At 34.1% G+C, this 21,933-nt stretch overlaps 1 protein-coding gene across 1 annotated transcript in view; it reads left to right on the forward strand.

Moving 5' to 3' along the window:
* Positions 1–21,933, forward strand: part of CSMD3 (CUB and Sushi multiple domains 3) — a 1,213,223-nt gene that overhangs the window by 132,252 nt on the left and 1,059,038 nt on the right. The window contains exon 2 of the mRNA XM_063451130.1: positions 177–399. Within this exon, the coding sequence (XP_063307200.1) occupies positions 177–399 (223 nt within the window). The remainder of the gene's footprint in view (positions 1–176; positions 400–21,933) is intronic.

Here is a 21,933-nt window from a genome sequence, read left to right on the forward strand (position 1 = left end):
TTAGAATGCATTTTAAGATAAGAATGTCATTTGAACTTTTGCATAAATATGTTTAGCATTTCTTCCATATATACAACTTTTACAACTTTATTTATTACTGTATGTGAAAATTTAGCATAGAAATTTGGTTTCCACTATTTTTACACTTGTTTTCTTTTTTTGTTTTTCTTTTTCAGGATTTATATATACTTGTGGTGGAACATTAAAAGGATTGAATGGAACTATAGAAAGCCCAGGCTTTCCATATGGTTATCCAAATGGTGCAAACTGTACATGGGTTATAGTAGGAGAAGAACCAAACAGAATCCAGATTGCCTTTCAATCATTCGCTCTGGAAGAAGAATATGATTATTTATCATTGTATGATGGACATCCCCACCCAACGAACTTTAGAACAAGGCAAGTGTACTTTTCCTTCATCTCTGTGAATTTTATCCACTAAACACAGAATTACAGTAAATTAAAATCCAAATTGCAGCAGTTACACTAAAATAGTCAAGGTTTGAATATAACTAAGTTTGATAATTTTTCTTTACCGGCTCCTTTTGAGTGAAGTTGGCAATTTTGTTTTCAGTTCATTACAAGTCCGTGTTTCTTCTCTAAGAATGGACATACAAATATTGTAGTAGTTTTATTAGCTTTTCTATTCTTTTTTCAAAGATGTCGAAGACTCGTAAAGAAGTGAATGTAATATTTTGCAACTTAATAAATGTTCAAGAAGACAAATGTTAAACAGCAATATTTAAGTCATTAAACACTAGCATAATTAGAGGTTTTCATGGGTATATGTAAGATGCAAAGCACTCTGTATAGCCCTGCTGTAAAACATTTGAGTAACACAACCCATTCAATATTTACCAAGGCAGTAAAATGATATAAGCCTATGAAGGTTTTGCAGAGCATTGGGGAATCTGCAGGATAATGATCTATTTTCTAATATCTGCTTGTTCACTAACAGATTTCCCAAATTGCATGACTTACAATATAGCAAAGTCTACATTTGCTTGATATAAAATATTTGATAGGATTCCATTTTTAAACACCATGCTTTTTTTGTGGTTTAACATGATGGAAATCTATCTCAGTATGTGTGCAATCTTGTTGCAAAGGAAACAGTTTACAAAAAGCAGTTTTAATTTTGTGTTGCTTTTTTTCTGTGTATTTTTAAAATCAATATGAAATCGATATAAATATGTGATCTCCAAAATTCTTTTGTAAACTCATAGTGAATTCAAAGTGAATTTCAAATTGAAGTGTGAAATAGCCAATTTCCAGCTATTCTTCCAGTTCAGTTACTTGGGTTTGTTTATTCATTATAATCAATACAATTAATATTTACTTTGCATTTAATATTGTAACCAATATACTGAATAAGATAGCAGAAAATAATTAACATAACATCATCAAATAATGTCTATTTTTTTTTTACAAAATTATTAGTTCAACAGTATTTAACCTATAAAAAAAACGAAAAACATACAACTGAAATTCCAGGTAGTATATATAGCTCACCATGTGATTTAAACCAAACATGAGTGTATATGCCTTTCAGAAGTGTATCTGTGTTACAATAAAAGCACATTGTATATAAAGGGAGCAGTTCTGTAATAGTATATATAAAATATATGATATAGAGAATAAAATCACAATTAAACACTTAATAAAATATTCTCTAAAATAGAAACACGTTTCATTCACAAAGGAACATTGTGATGAACGAAAAACATTTATTACAAACACAATAAGTCAAATTGTTGTGTACAGATATAGAATATTTTCTCCAATCTCTCACAAGTATTTAACCCTAAGCATTCCTCATATTTTTAGCCTTCCAATATCTCTATATAACAGTACGGTCACTAATGTATTAAAGAATCAGACACTTTTTTTTTCTTCTAAGCTGCTAATTCTAATGGTTTGAATAATGAAAGGGTTGACAAGGATGACATTTTATTATTTTATTACACAATAAAATTATTGTTAAGTCTGCATTTGATATTGTAGTTCGTATATTGAAAGTAAGGGTGATTTCAAATTTCTAGGGCCCTCAGCTGTAAAGACTTAGGAGGCTCAACTAATATATGTAGTGAATTTAATTATACCAAGATACTGGAACACAGTATGTACAAACATGAATACACTAATGTGATGTGACATGATAATTTTGTCACACATTGGTAGTTCTCTTACCTCTGTCCTCTGGTGGTGCTGCATAAAGTAATGAATTAATGATGGCCCTAAGCACCTACATCACTGTAACGGACCGTTTCACTTACAAGAGGATAAAACCCAGTTTAGGCGATAATCCCCTTTAGATAGACCAGCAGCTACTGTAAGCACCAATTCCACGAACTCCCAAACTGCACGAATTCACCAACTCTCGAACAGCAGACACACGAACCCTGGAAGCAGCCGAACAGGAAAAGCAATACGAACAGCTTACACTCCTGGCAGTCGGCATACAGTCCCCTTTCCCCCCAAGAAAGAGACACACTCCAGCTTCAGGGTTAAACAGCAACAACACTGATTTATTCACACACAGGCTTATATGAGATTCTCCCATGCAAGGGAGGGGTTTACAGTACACCAATCCAGTTTAAGGTACAACCCACACATCTCCTCCCTCCAACATATCTGTTAACACAATTAACAGGGACATAGTTTTACCCAAGTTTTGGATGTACCCTAAATACTTGGGGTACATCCACAAATCCAATATCTCCAGATAGCCCTAGTCTGGGGGAACAACATACGTTAAAATCAGCCCATTCGGATAAACGGTTCGGGAGTTATGGGACTTTAAAGTATTGACCGACCGCATGGGTAAAGTATCCGAAAACAGTTCCATGCATTTTGGCCCTGCGGTCGGTCACAAACAAGTGAATGAAACAGACAAATTACTGGTGTTATAGAGACTAAGGGGGATTCGCATGAATCCCCTAGTTCGTACGTTTCTTTCTACCGAACGGCGGGTCATTCGGTAGTTTCTATACGAATTTCTGGAAGTCTGGAGGTCTCAGCGGTGTTTGCCTAGTCGAGTGTCCGATTTTAGTTCCAGACGCTCGACGGCAAAACACCGCTGTTCGGTAGTTAAAAATGGCCGCCGCCACGTGTTAGTTTCCTGAATGGCGGCCACCCAGAGGACAAAGACCATACTGCACTGATTGCCAATTACCCATTTGCAACATTGTTGCAAACGGTAATTGGAGGCACACTTAGTCCTGGGTGGTCTGGTTGTTCGGTAGTTTCCTCAACACAATGAATGGAGTGATTCTACCGAACAATCAGATGAATGCTGCATATATATAACCCAGGTTAACTGCACACATAAATACATACATGACATTAAAGGATTAAAGGCAGGATTACTGTACTACGCTCCACAGTCTTAAAGGTGATTATATGGAATGTATACACAGAACATAACACGTACTGTATCATTAGCTACTGTGCTTTAAAAATACCTTACCTATAACAATTACTTGCTCTGAATGTATTTTATTTCCTTGTTTATATCGATATTTACTTTCATTTAAATGTGTTGATCTGGATATATCCTTATATCTGTAGATTATCTTAAATTAACCGTCTTAAAGCCATTATGGTGTGCTATGCCGTCCACCAGAAACTGGGCTTAAACGCTGTAAGGGCTGTTAACGGTTTGCACCTCCCCGGTCCTGGATACTTCTCTTTCCAGGTGAACACATGGCTGCTTTAGCAGTCTAAAGCACTGCCTGCAAGAGGTCTGCCTGGGTTGTCAAAATAAAACTAGAAAAAATTATTACAGCATTGAATTAATGTACTTGATATATAACTGTAATACACTTAGAATGAAATTCTATATATTTATATATTAGCTCTATATGTAAACATATATGGTGTACTATTTTTAAAATAAGGAAAAAAAAAACAAATATGTCCTATATGCATATGTATGTACTATTTTTACATCATTGTGTAGTTTTATGAATTACAATTTGATGGACCTGCTGGACAAACCAGGCTGAAAGAAATAAGTTTGCAAAACCTGTGTTTGACCCGGTTAATTTCCAAAAAACATAATACCAGTACATGTGATACTTGGGAGACTTTGCTGAACAGAAATATGATTTAAAAAAAAAAAAAAAAAAAAAAAAACAATAAAGCATATCATGATGATGAAGTGCAGTTTTTCTGTGAAAAATGCAAAAAAAAAACCAACAAATATTAATGTTTTCCAATTTCCACAGTGCTTTACAATCAGAAAATGGAGAATTGCCAAGTAGTATACATACAAAATATTAAGAGATGAAAGAGTTGAAGAAGGCCCTGCTCAAAATGGCTTACAATCTATGAGGAAGGGGTTATGGATGTTTCCTGCCCCTGACCGATTGGCTTCATAAAATACATTTAATATTAATCGTATTAGTTAATTTTATTAGACTCACTAAGTCCAGCCCGTACAGATTGTGCTTCCTTAAATACAATGCAATATGTGTGATACAGACATAAAGGTACATATATTAAACAGTTATAAAACTTGCTGAAAAATACTAAGATTTTAGTTTGATAATCATGCCATCTTTTCTTAGCTATCCTAAGAATGGTATTTGATGCTGAAAGAGACTGTCATTTGTCTCAAATTACAGTTATACCCTGAGCCTTGTTTCACAACAAACACTAATTCATAATGGTTTTATGCAATGTGTTTCTTTGCTTTTTCCTAGTAACTTTAACTTTGATTGTTTTAGCCCCGAATGACAGATGTTAAAGCTTCACATACCTTATTATTTATCTACTGAAGTTTGAAAAATAATGCAAACACACGCACATACACACCTACACACACTTGCAGAAATATATGCAATTGCGAACACCCTCATAAAACCCTAACAGTCTGTTAGTGCAGTGTCTATGGGTATTTATCTTTATGAATTATTCTACTTATTGCAATACAATCAAAGCTTGATTTTGTACAACGTGTCATGTTGTGCAGAACATTAATTATACATCATATAACTTTGTCTGTCTTTAATAATACCAGTGAGTTAATAATGTCAGACTAAAGGTGAAAGAAGCACAACAGGACACACAGGTTTATATATATGAATGGATTACTTTGATAAAGAACTTTTCTCTCCTACACAATCAGCATGTGGCTGATATTGTTTATTAATAATTATGCAGGTACACAAACACACAATGGGAAAGGATTCTGAAGTGATAATGGTAACAACGAGGCTGTGTAGATGTTTTGAATACTTGGGATATTTTTACATTCAGTTGCGTGTCTATCTATCTATCTTCCATCTTTATATGGAATATAGGTATGAAAAAATAATGGCAACATAATGATCTCCAGGCATCCTTATAGTCCAGATTTCAGTGCATCAGTCACATTTAGGGTTCTGTTCCAGTATCCTAATTTTGGTCCCTGCTGTACCACATCACAGCGTGCGCAGTACATCATTAGACATGCTTGCACCTTAGGGCCGGCAAACCTCATAATGTGCATGTCAGCTTTATGTACATTTTATAATACATGATTAGGGTTAGGATTATGGTTAGAGAAAGGGCTAGGGAAGGGGCCCTTTCTCTTAAATCAACTCTTGGCATTTTAGGCACCTTGATGAAAATACTTATCTTGACATTTAACATCTCCCTTTACTATTTTATAATTCATCTAGAGACACTTGCATTTGAATCTTGTATATGATAGAGTGATGCACATTTTGGTCTCTGGGTTAAGGCCTCTCCACAACATCATTGTACCTTATTTATCTATATTAAGTGGTGTTTTGCAGGTAGGCATCGAGTAGATGCATGGAATCAATATTGCAGTATAGAGAAAGGTAAAACAGCTGTTAACTACAGTTTTCAAAATCAAAAGTGACAGAAGCAAAATGGCATGACGACATGTTGAATGCTTTCTGTCCTTATTATATTATCTTGAAAAGCTGTGAAAAACAAACAGTGTAGATCGCTTGGGTTACGCATCAATAGACTAAAGGCGGCCTGGATCTGAGCAAAAATAAACAGTGCTTTAACTAACAATGTTTTGCAAGTTTTATAGAATACCGTTATCTTAATGACTGTTAGTATAGAGAAAAGCATTTATGTTTTGTTTGTTTTATTTGATTTGATTTTAAATCAAGAAGTACAAATGGAAATGTGTAATTAATAAAAACTGTTTTGGTAATGTTAGAAATATCTATATCTAGCCATGTATTACATTATTGCTATATGTGTATCATTGAATGCTAGTGTGCTAGTCTGTGGTAATTCATGTGAATACAACATATGCACTTGAGAAGAAGCATCATTTTTGTTTATGGGATGAAGAGTTTACCCACAGGAGGACAAATAGGACGTTGCTTCAATGGATATTGCATTTTGCTTTCATAGCTTATGTCATATGGCAAAGGTTTCACTCAACTGACTTGTATCTTTTTCTCAGTATTACTAACCACTTGATTTACTAGATATGATATGGATGTTATCTATTCAGCTGTTAAACAGATAAGCAACTGGGAATTTAACCTATGTGCAACTAACGTTCCCCACACTGCTGCATAGTGTAATAAAAAACTGCTATATTTTCTTTGAGACAGGCCGGATTATTCACTAAACCATGAATTTTCAGGAATTCGCCAGGGTATTGCAAATTTTAAGCTAAAAGAGCTGGGCTGGAAATAAAACTAAAAAGTGATTTTTTTTTTTCCAATTTAGTTCCTTTGGACAAAAAGTGTTAGTTCCATGATGAATTGCCAATAATTCACAGAAGGTACATTATTATAGCAAGCTATTATCAATATATGGCATATGGACAAAACTTTTATAACAGTAAATAAAAAGATAATCTCACACAATGAAACCTATTTGAAAATATAGATAGATAGACAGACAGAAGGACAGCCAGGCAGACAGGTGGATGTAAGGACAGACAGACAAATAGATATAATTAGATAAGTAATAGATATGTTACCTTAAGTCCATCTTGGGCTCTGGAATTCAGTAAAATCATGTTTCCATAATCCTCCTATAACAAAGAGAGAGGGAGGGAGAGAAAGAGAGAGAGGGAGGGAGGAAGAAAGGAATAAATTAAACACGAGAGACATGAATATTATTTTAAAAATAATACATTGATAAGTTCTGTAGACATCTTACTAAATTAGATCAAAGGTCATGTCACAACCTGCAATTGCCCATACTAGTGTTTGATCTATAGCTTGAAAATATGTTTGAATTATTAGCTTGGTTTATCACAAAACATATAATTAGTTTGTATTGTTTGTTGTTTACTGAAAATAAAATACTATTAACTTGTTTCCCCAGATGGTCATGCACTTATTGGATTTAGCACTGCATTTGCTCCCGGGTTTATACCATAACATTTGTTTGCATAACGCATCCATTTTGCAATAATAATAAAATGGTAATGTCATTATTTCATATCAGAGGGTTACTCCAACATTTTTTAAAATATTCGGGCATTACTATTAGGTTCCCCCTTCTGTAAAACTTGTAAAAAAGTATTTTTTACTTACCTGACATTCAGTGCCGGGTGAAATTCCTGGTGATGATCTTCCATGTTACATCCAGATGTCATCCCTGTATATATATGGTCCTGCACTGCACTTGTGCAGTCCTCTCACACGCTTCTCCTAGAGAAGCCTACATGTGGACTGGTTTGCCGGTTCAGAGTGCATGTATGCAGTTTGAACGAGCAAGGTGGAAGGGAGAGAGGTAAAGAGAAGGGGAGATATGAATTTAAAACAAAATCATATTAAATCAACAGAGGGAGGTGGTAGGGAGCACACAGGGAGGGAGGGGAAGCTATCTTCCCTTAGTAGGCAGAGCGCTATTTGCTATTATTATGTCTGCTACCAGGGTTCGGACATAAAATGTACACAGAATTGACATTAGGCAGTCCAGACCAGAGTATCATGTATGCCGAAGGTACAACAAGCCCCCAGCACACAATTAAGGGCAGATTCCTACCATACAAACTCCTTCCACCATTACCACTTTAAATCAATGAAGAGGACATGGTATCTGGGGTTACCCTTCAAGGAAATATTGTGCACATGTTTAAACGGTCAGTTTACAATACTAGTATATTAAAAGCAAAAAGAATTTGCTAATTTTGTTAATTTTGATGGATTTGTGATAATTCCCTTAGTCCTGCTGGATAATAATAAGAGTCTTTTAATGAGTAATTAGAAGCTATGATTGATACAACACTCTTGGTGACAGTTTTAATAGACACTACAAGAGTAAGAACAATTATTAGCTGTCTGCAGGCATTATTGTAGTTAACATTGGCAATATCAAAGCACAGCTGCTTACCTTAAAGTTTATGGAACACTTCTAGACATGTATATGGAAGTGCAAAGTTAATGGAACAACGTAAAAATTAAAACTTATGTAACCTTTTAATCTACAATCCTCATGATGGGTTGTAGATGCTATTAAAGTATAATATTGATAAATGTTTACTACAGCCATTTTTTTCATCCAAAGTATAGGTAATTTAAGGTTAAGTGTTTGTTTTAAATACACTCAATAATCTCTATAATTCAAATTTCAACCATTCATTTTATATATATATATATATATATAATAGCTTTAATAGCTAGATTGCACTTAATGGACAGGGCTCCACTTCCACAATTGAATTAAAAAATGAAAAACATTGTGTTTATGGCACCAGCTTTTCTGGCGAACAGTTTCTATTTTCAAATCACAGCCAGTCTAAATATCTGGTAGTCCTCTCAAAATCGCTAGTGTATCCCACATTGATATATAGGAGAATAAACGTTAGTTCTTGTGAATCACCTTTAACGAAAAGCAGATTCCATCCTGTTTTACACAGAGTTATCAATTACATAGTCAGGGAAATAAGACTTTTAGTGGATAGACCTTGAAACCTGTGTCACTCAAAAATGACTAATCTTTGATGTAATTAAAAATGTAATTTATTCTCTGATTTCTTTCAAACATTTACAAATAATTTTTAAACATAACCTGAGGCATCAAATATGCTTTCCTAATTTAATAGTAATACATTTATTTACACTATTCTGCTTATGTTTTCATGTTTAAATAAATAAAATAAATGTAACCCTTTAAAATAAAATAATAACATTACCAACATATGATATTTATATTACGCAATTGATGTACCATGCAAATAAATTCTATAGTACAAACTCTGGTGCAAATGCAATGCCAAATCCAATAATTACATGACTATTGGGGGGTGGGGGGGGGCATGTAATACTGTGTATTATATTTGTTATATTATTTTTATATTAAACAATGAAAACTAACTATATGATTTGTAATGAACCAAGCTGATAATTCAAAAAATCATTATGTAAATTGCAGGTGCTGACTTGACCTGTGATCTCATTTAGTAAGTTGTCTACAGAACTCATCAATTGCATTGTGTTCAAGCTGAGGTGGCCCCAAGCGGGGGGATACACATTTCTAATCAGGTGTCTAGTCAACTGGGCCCCTGTTAAATTGGAAGTGCTGGGAGGAAGTGAGTATAGGTCACTTCCTGCTAACTTGCAGAAAGCCACACAGGCTTAGAGGGGGTAGAAAAAGGAGGAGGGAAAGTAGACTGAAAGACAATGCACTAGCTCTCGATTCCCATCAGTTAATCAATGTATCACTATGGGGAAAGTGCTGTGCGTTCTCTAAAAAGGAAGTGTTTACATTAAAAAGCCTGCAGGAACAGGATATAGACACCAGAACAACAACATTAAGCCGCATTAACAACTACATTAGTTGTCCTGGTGGCTATAGTGTCCCTTTAATGTCTTCTCTTCTCTAGAGGGAGCTGATTGGCTTTGAAGCATTTAAATTTGGATTAAATGTTAATTATGCAGATTTTTTTCCCCCAATATGTACCTAAACTCACTATCGCCAAGATAAATTTGCATTATTATAATTATTAATTTGTATCTCCTAAACCAAATGGGTTTAAATTAATTAAACTGATTTAATTGCATATACTCTAGATGGATTTGGATAAAACTTCCCTGTGATGTGAACTGCAACATAGGTGATATTTGTAAGAGGAACTGGACAAGGACAGTTCTTCTACATCTGGCAGGGATAACGAGAATGAAACAATCTTTTCCCATAGTATGAATAAATATTCACAACAAAGTAGAATAAGGTTAATGAGTTAAGAATTATGTATTCAGACATAGGGGAAAGTAATTCAAAAAGACCAATTGCATAGAATTGAATGCAAAGAAGTGCTTAAGTTACAAAATGACACTTTTTCTCCTTAACAATGTGTTTAAATTTAAATATGCTTATACAGAGACATTTTGAGGACGCACTCCTTTTACAGTTTAGTCTGTGCTGCTTCCCTTAGGGGACAAAATGCAAAATAAAAATAAGGTAGAATTTATTTTAGAGCTTGAGATAACTTGGAAACAAACCAATGGTGTTTGTTCAATAAGCAGTGAATTGTGATTTTTTAAAATTAATTTCCAAACCTATTACCATAAACTATACTTTGTTTAAAACATTAAATTCCCAAATTTTTTTACCAGCACAGCTGTTTTCACAAACTCATTATTATGGATAAAACTTTACAAGGAAAGTGTAAAGGAACTTAACATGTATAGCTTGGAGGAAAGACGAGATAGGGGGGATATGATAGAAACATTTAAATACATAAAGGGAATCAACACAGTAAAGGAGGAGACTATATTTAAAAGAAGAAAAACTACCACAACAAGAGGACATAGTCTTAAATTAGAGGAGCAAAGGTTTAAAAATAATATCAGGAAGTATTACTTTACTGAGAGGGTAGTGGATGCATGGCATAGCCTACCAGCTGAAGTGGTAGAGGTTAACACAGTAAAGGATAGGCATAAGGCTATCCTCACTATAAGTTTAGGCCAGGGACTCATAAAAGTATTTAGAAAATTGGGCAGATTATATGGGCCGAATGGTTCTTATCTGCCGTCACATTCTATGTTTCTATGTTTCTATGGACATGTTTTATTAAATTCAGATTTCTTTACAGCACAATTCACTACTAGGATTCTGTCATTTGTGTAGTGCTTAGTAGACTTGTGCATTGTTGGCAAATTTGGTTTGGCCAGCCATTTTTTCCAAGAATGAAATTTATTTAGGGACCTCTGACACTTGTTCGTGATGGTTTAGCCTGTCTGAACATTGTCCATGGAAAATATTTGGGGAAACTAGTAGGACAAATAAAAAAGTTGTTATAATGGGCTAATCAGGCTATACTGCAAACTATAGACAACTATCTATAGACTATAGATATCATGTATATATTTTGCAGTACAGCGATAGGCACATTTTCCCAACATTCGACTAAAGTGCCAAAAAAGGAACCAATTAAAACAAACTATATATTTATGAAATGTATAACATGCAAATGTACTTTTTATTTTTTATTTTAATTTTATTGCTCCTCCTTTTTTCTCTCTGTTAGTATTGTCTCACTTGATGTTTGAATAAAATCAACATTTAGTGGTTGATTGCTAGACTTCAATCCTCATTTTTTGGTGCTATGGGTGGAACTCTGAATAAAAAAGCAAACAAACATGCCTGTCCATGACGCTAGTCATTTGCTCAGTTATACGTCCATTTAGCGATTGTGAGACTCAGAATTCATTTGTACCGCTGAATGGCCTAAATTCAGGCTAATTACATTTTGGTAAAAACTGAATGCATTAGTCTAGTGCTTAGATAATAACTCAACATTAAAGACTTAGAGCTCTTAAAACAATGGTATATTACTCAGGTAGTGAATACAACAGTGTTTAACTCCTCCAAAGTACAAAACTTTGCTGCTACATTCTGTCACAGAGTGAAGGAGACTGTCATGTCACTGATGTTTAATAGTCAGTTCGTGTTGTAGTAACACTTTATATCCTCGTACATTAATAATATATTAAATATATCAGTATTTACTATATGCAATCATTTTGCATAGTGACATTTTAAAGTTCATTTTTATGCCATCAGGGTATTGCACTTACCCACAAGCAAGATGTTTGACCATTTATATTTTGCTGCTTTTGTCACTGCTACTGTTCATTATAAACATTTTATTTCAAAATCTGTAGTATATTGTTAGATAAAGAATACTAGGTTGTGTTTAAAATGCTTTATGTCCCATTATGGTCTAAAGGATTAATGAAAACATGAAAATAAAAATTGTGTATATTTAAATAATTATATTTTGATTGGTCTGCAAATAGACTTCTTCATAAAAGCGTATCAATTAAACCGTTAATAGCTCCCGACTGATTCCTCTATTGCAACTGTCATTAGTCTAATATTATCCTTACCTTTTGTGTCACTTTACCCCACTCCCTCTAGCATGTACGCTCATTGAGTAGGGTCCTCAACACCTCTGTTCCTGTGTGTCCAACTTGTCTGGTTACAACTACATGTTTGTTCATCCACCCATTGTAAAGCGCTGCGGAATTTGTAGGCGCTATATAAATAATAACATAATAAGAATAAGAATAGCAAGGGTTAATATCTGTATCTTTTTAATAATCTTTTTTCTGTTAATGAAAGAATTATGATTTTTTTTAATGTTTTATTATATTAAACAAAATATACATATACATTAAAGGGTCGGTGTCTATGCATCACAACAACTACGGCACACTTCCCTAGAATCTACAGTGGTTTAACAATCTTTGCAAAATAAGATCACACCAATATATTTACAGCCTATACTCTATTGGCTTATATAAAGAGCTAGCACACAAATTTAAAAAAAGCAACATGTTGAATGTTTCTCTGGTGATCAGTATATTGCCTCATTCAATGAGCAACAGCTGACATATAAAGAGATTTTCAATTGACATATAAATGACGATTGGTCAATTTAAACTTCCCTTTTTTTAGATCAAAATATAATTTTAAATCCTGCTCAGGAAAACAACTCATCTCTCCCAAATCTTCCTTTTTGGAATTATTTTCCTGACCAACACCTCTAATCAATGCTGGAAATTCCTGGTGAACTTAAACATGTTGAATTATTTAGTTCACATACCATACCAGTCAGTTAAGCACAGTGTTTACAATACCGAAGAACATAAAAACTACACCTGGATAATCAATATTCTAATAAACTATATAAATGAGTTACTTGTAGAGGTAACAAACAGTCTTTGAACTACAGCGGCATGATTCATAGATCTAATTAGGTTTGTGTTTTTGCTAAATTAAGTTATAGAGCTCAATCAAACATCAACACTTGTCAGTCCCCAAGGAAAGAGTGTTGTACTAAAGAATTCTATAGAAGGCCTTCTCTTTTTCTCATTCCCACTGTTAAGCATTTTTGACTGACCTTAGGATTGTGACCATAGCCTCTCAGTCTCAACCAGTGGCAAATGGATGGAGGAAGCATCATCATCATTCAATCTATAAAAAGAGTGTGTTGGGAAGATCAGACAATAGGTGAAGCTTTAGAAAGTTATTCCAGGATTTACCATATTCTCTGTTTCCTGTTCTTTGTGTGATACTCATTCTGTTATAGTTATGCAGCTTGATGGCCAGGACCTACCCCGTCGAACAGGTTGTTTTGCAAACTCAATAAGTGTTTATTTGATCCGAGCGGTGTTGATTTCCTAAATTAAGTTATTTCAGGAGAGGGGTTCCAAATGGACACAAACACGTTAAAGGCAGTGTTAGATTGTCCCCTACAAATTGGATTGAGGCCATTTTGGAGATTAGTGGGTTTTACCAACTTATTATTCTTTGTTGTCTTTCTTTGTCTGCATTCTTATTTATTTATAAAATATTTTACCAGGATGGATACATTGAGATTTCTCTCGCTTTCAAGTATGTCCTGGGTCCACAAAACATTGCATTGTTACAATAGGATATATTACAAAAATACAATATGCAAACTATATATATATATTTACATATATATATATATATATATATATATATATATATATATAAAAAAGTGTACAGTACCTTGCACTCAGGCTGCCAGTGGATTCCAAAATTATCCAAAAAAACGGGTGCAATACCAGGGCTGTTTATCCATATACCAAAAAGATGTGGCTGCACTCACGGATGTTTCTTAAAACTTAGCTTTTATTCAATCCATAAAACCGATCGACGTTTCAGTCCAACATGTGGACTTTCATCAGGATCATAATGACTTTCAAACATGATCCTGATGAAAGTCCACATGTTGGACTGAAACGTCGATCAGTTTTATGGATTGAATAAAAGCTAAGTTTTAAGAAACATCCGTGAGTGCAGCCACATCTTTTTGGTATATATATATATATATATATATATATATATATATATATATATATATATATATATTTACTTATTTAATTTATTTATTAAACAGATTTGGGATTTTTGTACAATTAGTGGAGAACGTACAATATACACAGACAAATACAAGCGATAGAGAGAGAGCCCTGCCCGTAAGCTGATAACTAGCAATTGAAGCTCTTTTATACAAAGTGCTTAGCTAGATAGCCTGTGAGCTTACAATCTAAAGAATACCATGGGGATTTGAGACAAAAAGTACATACACACATATATAAATATAATACATAACCGGTAATAAATATATTCAACCATAGCAGGTGCATTCTGTGCTGAGGTATATTGCCATAGATCTCTTAAAAGATTTTAGATTGAATTAAGATTTGACTGTGTCCCTGAGGTTATTCCATAATTTCGATGCTCTGTAGAAAAATGAGGATCGAGCCACTTTATTATTGTATTGCAATATGCTAAATATTGTGCTTGTACTGGATCGGAGGTTATAGGAGGTGGGAACAGCTGGGGAGAGCATTCTACTCAGGTACGGAGGGAGCTTCCCAGAAATGCTCTTATGCACAAGGCTAGAAAGATGAAGAGTGCTTTGGGATTCCAGCGACAGCCAGTTTAGCTCTTTTAACCCCTTAAGACCGCAGGACGTACTATGCCGTCCTTATTTGGGCGGCTCTAAACGCCGCAGGACGGCATAGTACGTCCTGGGCGGTCTTACCCCCCACGTGGCCGGCGGCACATGGCCGCTGCAGATCGCGGTCTGGGGGCATGCCTGGCCACCCAGGCAGCCCCCCTGTGCCTGGGGACCGCGGTCTGCAGCTTCCGATCGCAGTGACAGGCTGTCACTGCGATCGGTATTTACAATGTGTCAGCCGATTTTAAAATCGGCTGACACATGGAGCCGCGGCATTTTCAATCTGCAGATCGCGGTCGGGGGACATGCCTGGCCCCCCAGGCAGTCCCCCTGCGGTCAGTGACCGCGATCTGCAGAGTCTGATCGCAGTGAGAGGCTGTCACTGCGATCTGAATGCAGAGACAGCCTCTCCCTGCGATCTGATTGCAGTGACAGCCTGTCACTGCGATCAGAGTTACTATGTGTCAGCCTATTGGCTGACCCATAGTAACTGCAGGCAGGATCCCCCTGCAGATCACGGTGGGGGGCATGCCTGGCCACCCAGGCACTCCCCCTGTGGCCAATTACCGTGATCTGCAGGAGGTGATCACAGTGACAGCCTGTCACTGTGATCACTGATCCTGTGTGTCAGCCAGTGATGTAAAATCACTGGGTGACACTGTCTCTGCCCCTCTCCTGTAATAAAAATAAAATATTAGTTAAAAAAATAAATAAATTACAGTTACACATCAAATATACTTAGATCATTTATATATATATTATACATATGATCTAAGTATATATATATATATATATATATATAAATATATATATATATATATATATATATATATATATATATATACACACACACATTTACACATACACTAAGTGTATTTTAATATTTATATATATATATAATTATATATATATATATATATATATATATATATATTAATATCAAAATACACGTAGAAGGATATTGATTAAATATATACATAATTCTAATTATATATATATATTTTATAATAAAAAAAATATAAATACGTTAAAAAAAATAAATAAAAAAATAAAAAAATAATTAAAAATATATATGTGTGTAATTTCGTTCTAACTGTATTTTGATATCAATATATATATATATTGATATCAAAATACACGTAGAACGAAATAATATATATGTATATACCTAAGTATATACGTATACATCACTATATGTATACCTATATATAAATAAAAATAATTGTAAAAAAATTATATACATATATATATACATATATATATCCACACACGTAAATATATAATAATTTTACATATATATTTATGTAATAATTTTACATAATTAGGTATCCTAATTAATTACAATTAGCGGGACCTGCCTAACAACCCAGGCCGAAAGTATAGGGAATTTAATTTGCTAGCACTATATTTAACCCTATAACTTTCCAAGACACTATAAAACCTGTACATGGGGGGTACTGTTTTACTCGGGAGACATCGCTGAACACAAATATTTGTGTTTCAAAACCGTAAAATGTATTACAACAATGATATCGTCAGGGAAAGTGAAATTTATTGCATTTTTCGCACACAAACGGCACTTACACTGACAATATTTTTGCTGTAATACTTTTTACTGTTTTGAAACACAAATATTTGTGTTCAGCAAAGTCTCCTGAGTATAACAGTACCCCTCAGGTTTTAGGGTGTTTTCAAAAGTTACAGAGTCAAACATAAGGCTTGCGTTTCAGTTTTTTCACAATGAAATTCGCCAGATTGGTTACGTTGGCTTTGAGACCGTATAGTAGCCCAGAAATAAGAATTACCTCCATAATGGCATACCATTTGCAAAAGTAGACAACCCAAGGTATTGCAAATGGGGTATGTTCAGTCTTTTTTAGTAGCCACTTAGTCACAAACACTGGCCAAAATTGGCTTTCAAATTCGTTTTTTGCATTTTTCACACACAAACAAATATTAACGTTAACTTTGGCTAGTGTTTGTGACCAAGTGGCTACTAAAAACGACTGGACATACCCCATTTGCAATACCTTGGGTTGTCTACTTTTGCAAATGGTATGCCATCATGGGGGTAATTCTCATTCCTGGGCTACCATACAGTCTCAAAGGCAACGTAACCAAACTGGCAAATTTCAATGTGAAAAAACTGAAAAGTGTAACATGCTTTATTTGACCCTGTAACTTCCCAAAACACCATAAAACCTGTACATAGGGGGTACTGTTTTACACTTGAGACATCGCTGAATACAAATATGTGTATTTTATTGCAGTAAAAGCAAACAGTATTATGACATTCACAGTTAGAATGTCACATAGAACTAAGAAAATGTAAAAAAATCTTATTTTCTCTCATTTTTTTATATTGTATTCATATTAAGTTATGTTCCATACCTAAATATTTGATGTTAAATGAAAGCCCTGTTTCCCCTGAATAAAATGATATATAATAAGTGTGGGTGCATTTAATATGAAAGAGGTGAATTACGGTTGGACAGACATATAGCGCAAATGCCAGGTTTTGTTTACGTTTTTTTTGGATCACAACTTGTACATTTGGCTGCGGTCTTAAGGGGTTAACATGCCACAGTGGTGGGTAAAGTAATTACATTCTAGTACAAAGCGGCAGAATGAATTATATAACGTATTAAGTTTATTAAGGTGGGTTTGCGGTGCGGGTGCATTCAATACATCCCTATAATCAATGACCAGCATTAGCATTTGTTGCACTATCTGTTTCCTTACTGAAGGGCTTAGGCAGTATTTGTTTTTGTACAGTGCACATAGTTTTGTGTAAAGTTTTGAAGAGATTTTTTCAATGTGAACGCAAAAGGCTAGTTTGGGGTGTAGCAACATACCTAGATATTTAAAAGAGCAGACTGCTGTCAGTGTGCTACTTGAATTTGTTCTGATACACAGTTGTTGATTTTGTAGTATACGTAATTTGGTACAGCTCCAAAGATCATAACAGGTCGCAGGACAGCATGCTTCAACTGCTGAGCTCTGCTACTTATAAGAGATATATTTTTTTTTATTGTCTAGCTCAGTTGTAAATAGTTTGTTTTGGTTTTGATCTAATGCCACTGTTCACAAGTACTCTATAATATACTCTGCATATATTTGAATCCTGACACATTTATTTCGAAAAGTTTGTAGAACGAGCCTGGGCACGCATGGTGGTATCCCAAAAAGCATACATTTTGGTTTAACTCATGAGCCTCTATGAAGGCTGATTTCTACCAGCGTGTCTGTTTCCATCTTGGTTAACTACATTTACTTCGGAGAACATAAATGACATTTTACTTAAATGTGTGTTTATTTTTCAATGTTCTCCTAGAGTAAGAGGCACACATAGAACTACATGTTATTTACTAGCAAAGGTTGATACTAATAAAGACAAAGTTTATGATGATAGGTGCAACATTCGGCACCATAATGACCCAATGCTTTGCTCCAAAAATAATATTTTTTGTGGTGGTCATTGTAAGATAGTAAGAAGATCACCAATGACCTGGTCCCTTCTATGCTGCAGTCAAAACTGTATTTCAGTATGATACAGTGATTGTCCGGTAGAAAGCTTAAGAACTAAAATAAATCTAGGTTTTCAAAAGAATAAAAAAAAATGCTCAGATTTCCAATGAAGCAAAAGGAATGAAAAAATAGCATTTTTTAGGCTGTTGTCAAGAATTTGTCAACTCTGTATATTTATACAGTATATCATACTTTACTAAAATTAGATTCTAAATAACAACTGGTGAAATCTCATCTAGCATGAATAAATCATTGTCACATTTTAGAGCAGTGAATTTGTATACATTTTGAAAACTTGCATTCATTAGATAAGATAGCAGAATATGTGCATTGATTGAGCACAATGTAGATAGACCATATCCTTTTTGATGCCATGTGGGTGAGTAAATCAGTAAGCTCCTCACTTCTTTTTTTGCCAGAAGGATCAAGCCATCTGTTTCTTTCTCAAATTACACTAAAATAAAAAGGTTGCTTGCCCTTCTGGCACTGGAAATCTTAGACTCATACACTTATTTGGAAGCCGAATCAACCTCTTCTTTTCTGGCACTAGGACAGTTTATCCCTCTTAGTATTGTTGGTATGCCCAGCACAGTGCTTTGTAAAGTACACATATGTTGTAGATAGGAGAAGTGAATTTCATTTTTAAGAGTGCACCTGAAAGAATTTTAGATCTTATTAAAGAGCCTTAAAAGAACATTGAAAGCACCCTGACTACTACAGTATGCTGTGTTGGTTAAGGTGCCAGGAGTGCACTTGTGATCTGCCAATGTGAGAAGAGAAAAAGTTTGCTAATGGTTTAACATCTTATTTGGGGTTCAACAGGCTTCAGTCTCTGCCACTTCTCTTCCTGTATACAGATGCAGAAGCTTCTACTAGAATAAAACCCATGAATAATAAATGAAATATTTTCAAACAAATATCAGAAAAAATATAAGGAAGCCAATAATACCTGTAAAATGGGAATTACATGGGTTAAACTAGAAAATGAGAAAGTGATAGCCAACTCCAAAAGTTTTTTAAATACTTACATTCTAAAAAATAAAATAAAAGTGTAGGTTCACTGAGCCCGGAAATAGATGTAAGTAAATAAAATCAGGAAACGGCTTAAATTGTAAACAATTACTTTTTTCCATTATATGTCAAGGAGGAACCTATGGCAAGAGCTATGCAAATCATTGCTGCAAAGAAACTTGCAGAAATATAGTGATTTGATGACTCAGGACAAGGTGCTGCAGCAACTTAAGAAAAAAATGTAAGCAAACCTAAAGGGCCTAATAGGATTCCTCCTCGAGTACTTAAGGAGATAAGTATGGAATAAACTGTACCCCTGTTTTTAATATTTCAGGATTCTTTTAAATCAGAAATTGTACTGGGGAATTGTCAAAGACATATGTGATTCCTATATTTAAAGAGGTTAAAAATCTTTGACTGGAAAATATAAACCGCTGAGCTTAATTTCTGTGGCTGGGAAAGTATGTGAAGGGTAAATACAGGATAGGTTTCAGTAATTTTTTGGGAATCAAATATCAGCATGGTTTTATAAAACATGGGTCATGTGAAATTAACTTGCATTTTACAAAGACGTAAGTAGAAGTATAGATCAGGGTGTTGCAGTAGATGTGATCAACTTGGATTTTGCCAGGGTGTTCAATACAGTTCCACACAACAGGTTAGTGTTGAAACAAAAAAAAATTGGTCTAGATACAAAAATTCTTGTTCTTGGGTTAAACTTAAAAATAGGGTACAGAAAGTTGTCATAAAAGGTAAATTTTGAAGCTGGACAAAAGTGGTGTCCCTTAGGGTTCTGTTTTGGGTCCATTCAACATATTTACAAGTGATCTTGAAATAGGCTTTTGTAAGTTATGTTTCAGTGTTTACAGATGACACAAAACTAGATAAGGTAATACAATATGTCAAAAAGAAGAAAAATCATATAATAAAGAGGAAGTGGAGAGACTCACTTAAACAAAATGAAATGTGTGAACTGTCAGACTTTATTTTTTTATTATATTAACAAGTTTGATTTACACATAAAAAAAACAACACAATTTCCTCACCAATTAAATGTCAAGGCGAGTTATACATAAGAATAAAAATAACAATAGAAAGTAGGCACACAACACTCTGAAAGACACCTGTTCACTAGTGTTCTTCTTGATAAGATGCATTTATTGAAATTGAATAGTGTGTATCTCTACTAAACTATTAGCTTAGCTGGGAAGTATAGATCACGTTGGAACTCAATCATCATTACAATATAACAGCTTATTGCTAAGACATCAAATATCCCCAAGAAACAATGTTTTCTATAGTCACCACTAGAAAATAGACACACAATTAATTACAAGGTAAATAAAATTTCTAGAAATATATGGTGATATCAAGATGCTAAACTGGTTGTCTGGGCAAACTTAGACCACTGATAGGTAGTACAGAGTATCAATTAAGAGTGTTTCTTGATAGTTTGGCTAGAATATAGATATAGTATAATAGTTGTGAGCACACTTTAGATTCACTGAAGCTATATCGACTTGATGATAGAAATGTCTATCTACAGAGACAAAGAAAAGTCTTAGAATCCTAAATGGCACATATTACCTCGGAGCCTTAGGCTCCTATATGCCCAGCTATTAAACTTGACTTAATGAAAAATTAAATTCATATATATAACATCCCTAATATACCCCATCAAAATAACATTAAAAAAGGGGGAAATAACGCTCATTGTGCATTTCAAGGCCGAACAATCTGCCTTCATCTGGTACTATAGGTGACAAAACCTTGTTTGAAAAGTCTTGTTTGAAGATACTCTGTTTAGTTTTTTATTCAGCCAAAAAAGTCAAAATAACCTAAAACGTATTTATAAAAAAAAAATCTAAAACAAATTTGTAAAAAAAAAAAAAACACTTTAAGTACTTATGGTAATTCTCCTTTCAACACTAAATTATTTTTCTATTAAAAAAAGGCTTTTTATGCATCAGAAATATAGGCAATATAGGCATTGAAATTTGAGCCCCTATACATTAAGTTTGCTCTAATCGTAAACCCTTTTTTTCTGGTGTTGCAGCAGAGATACAGTGGGAATAAATAGCATTTTGTCATACATTTGTTGTGACTCTAGACAAAAGTAGCATTGGCTCTAGTAGATTTATCTGTTTATGTTAATCTGAGCAAATGTAATATATCTTCGAAGCACTCCCAATCTGACAGATATGCATATTTATAGATTGATTTTAATCCAGGATAAATTGCAGATAAGCCTTAAAATGATCTTAAAAAAGGTAATTTGGTTCACTAAAGCATTGGTTCTTGACCCTAAGTGACAGAGCTACAAATGACTTAAACATTAGTTTGGTGATCCAATTTAAAGGTGTAAAATTAGATCACCGACCCCCTCTTCAACTGTAAAAGTCTAAGAGAATATTTATTTTTGCTATATATATATATATATATATATATATATATAT

Source organism: Pelobates fuscus, chromosome 4 (genome assembly GCF_036172605.1).
Source record: "Pelobates fuscus isolate aPelFus1 chromosome 4, aPelFus1.pri, whole genome shotgun sequence".
Taxonomy (NCBI): Eukaryota; Metazoa; Chordata; class Amphibia; order Anura; family Pelobatidae; genus Pelobates; species Pelobates fuscus.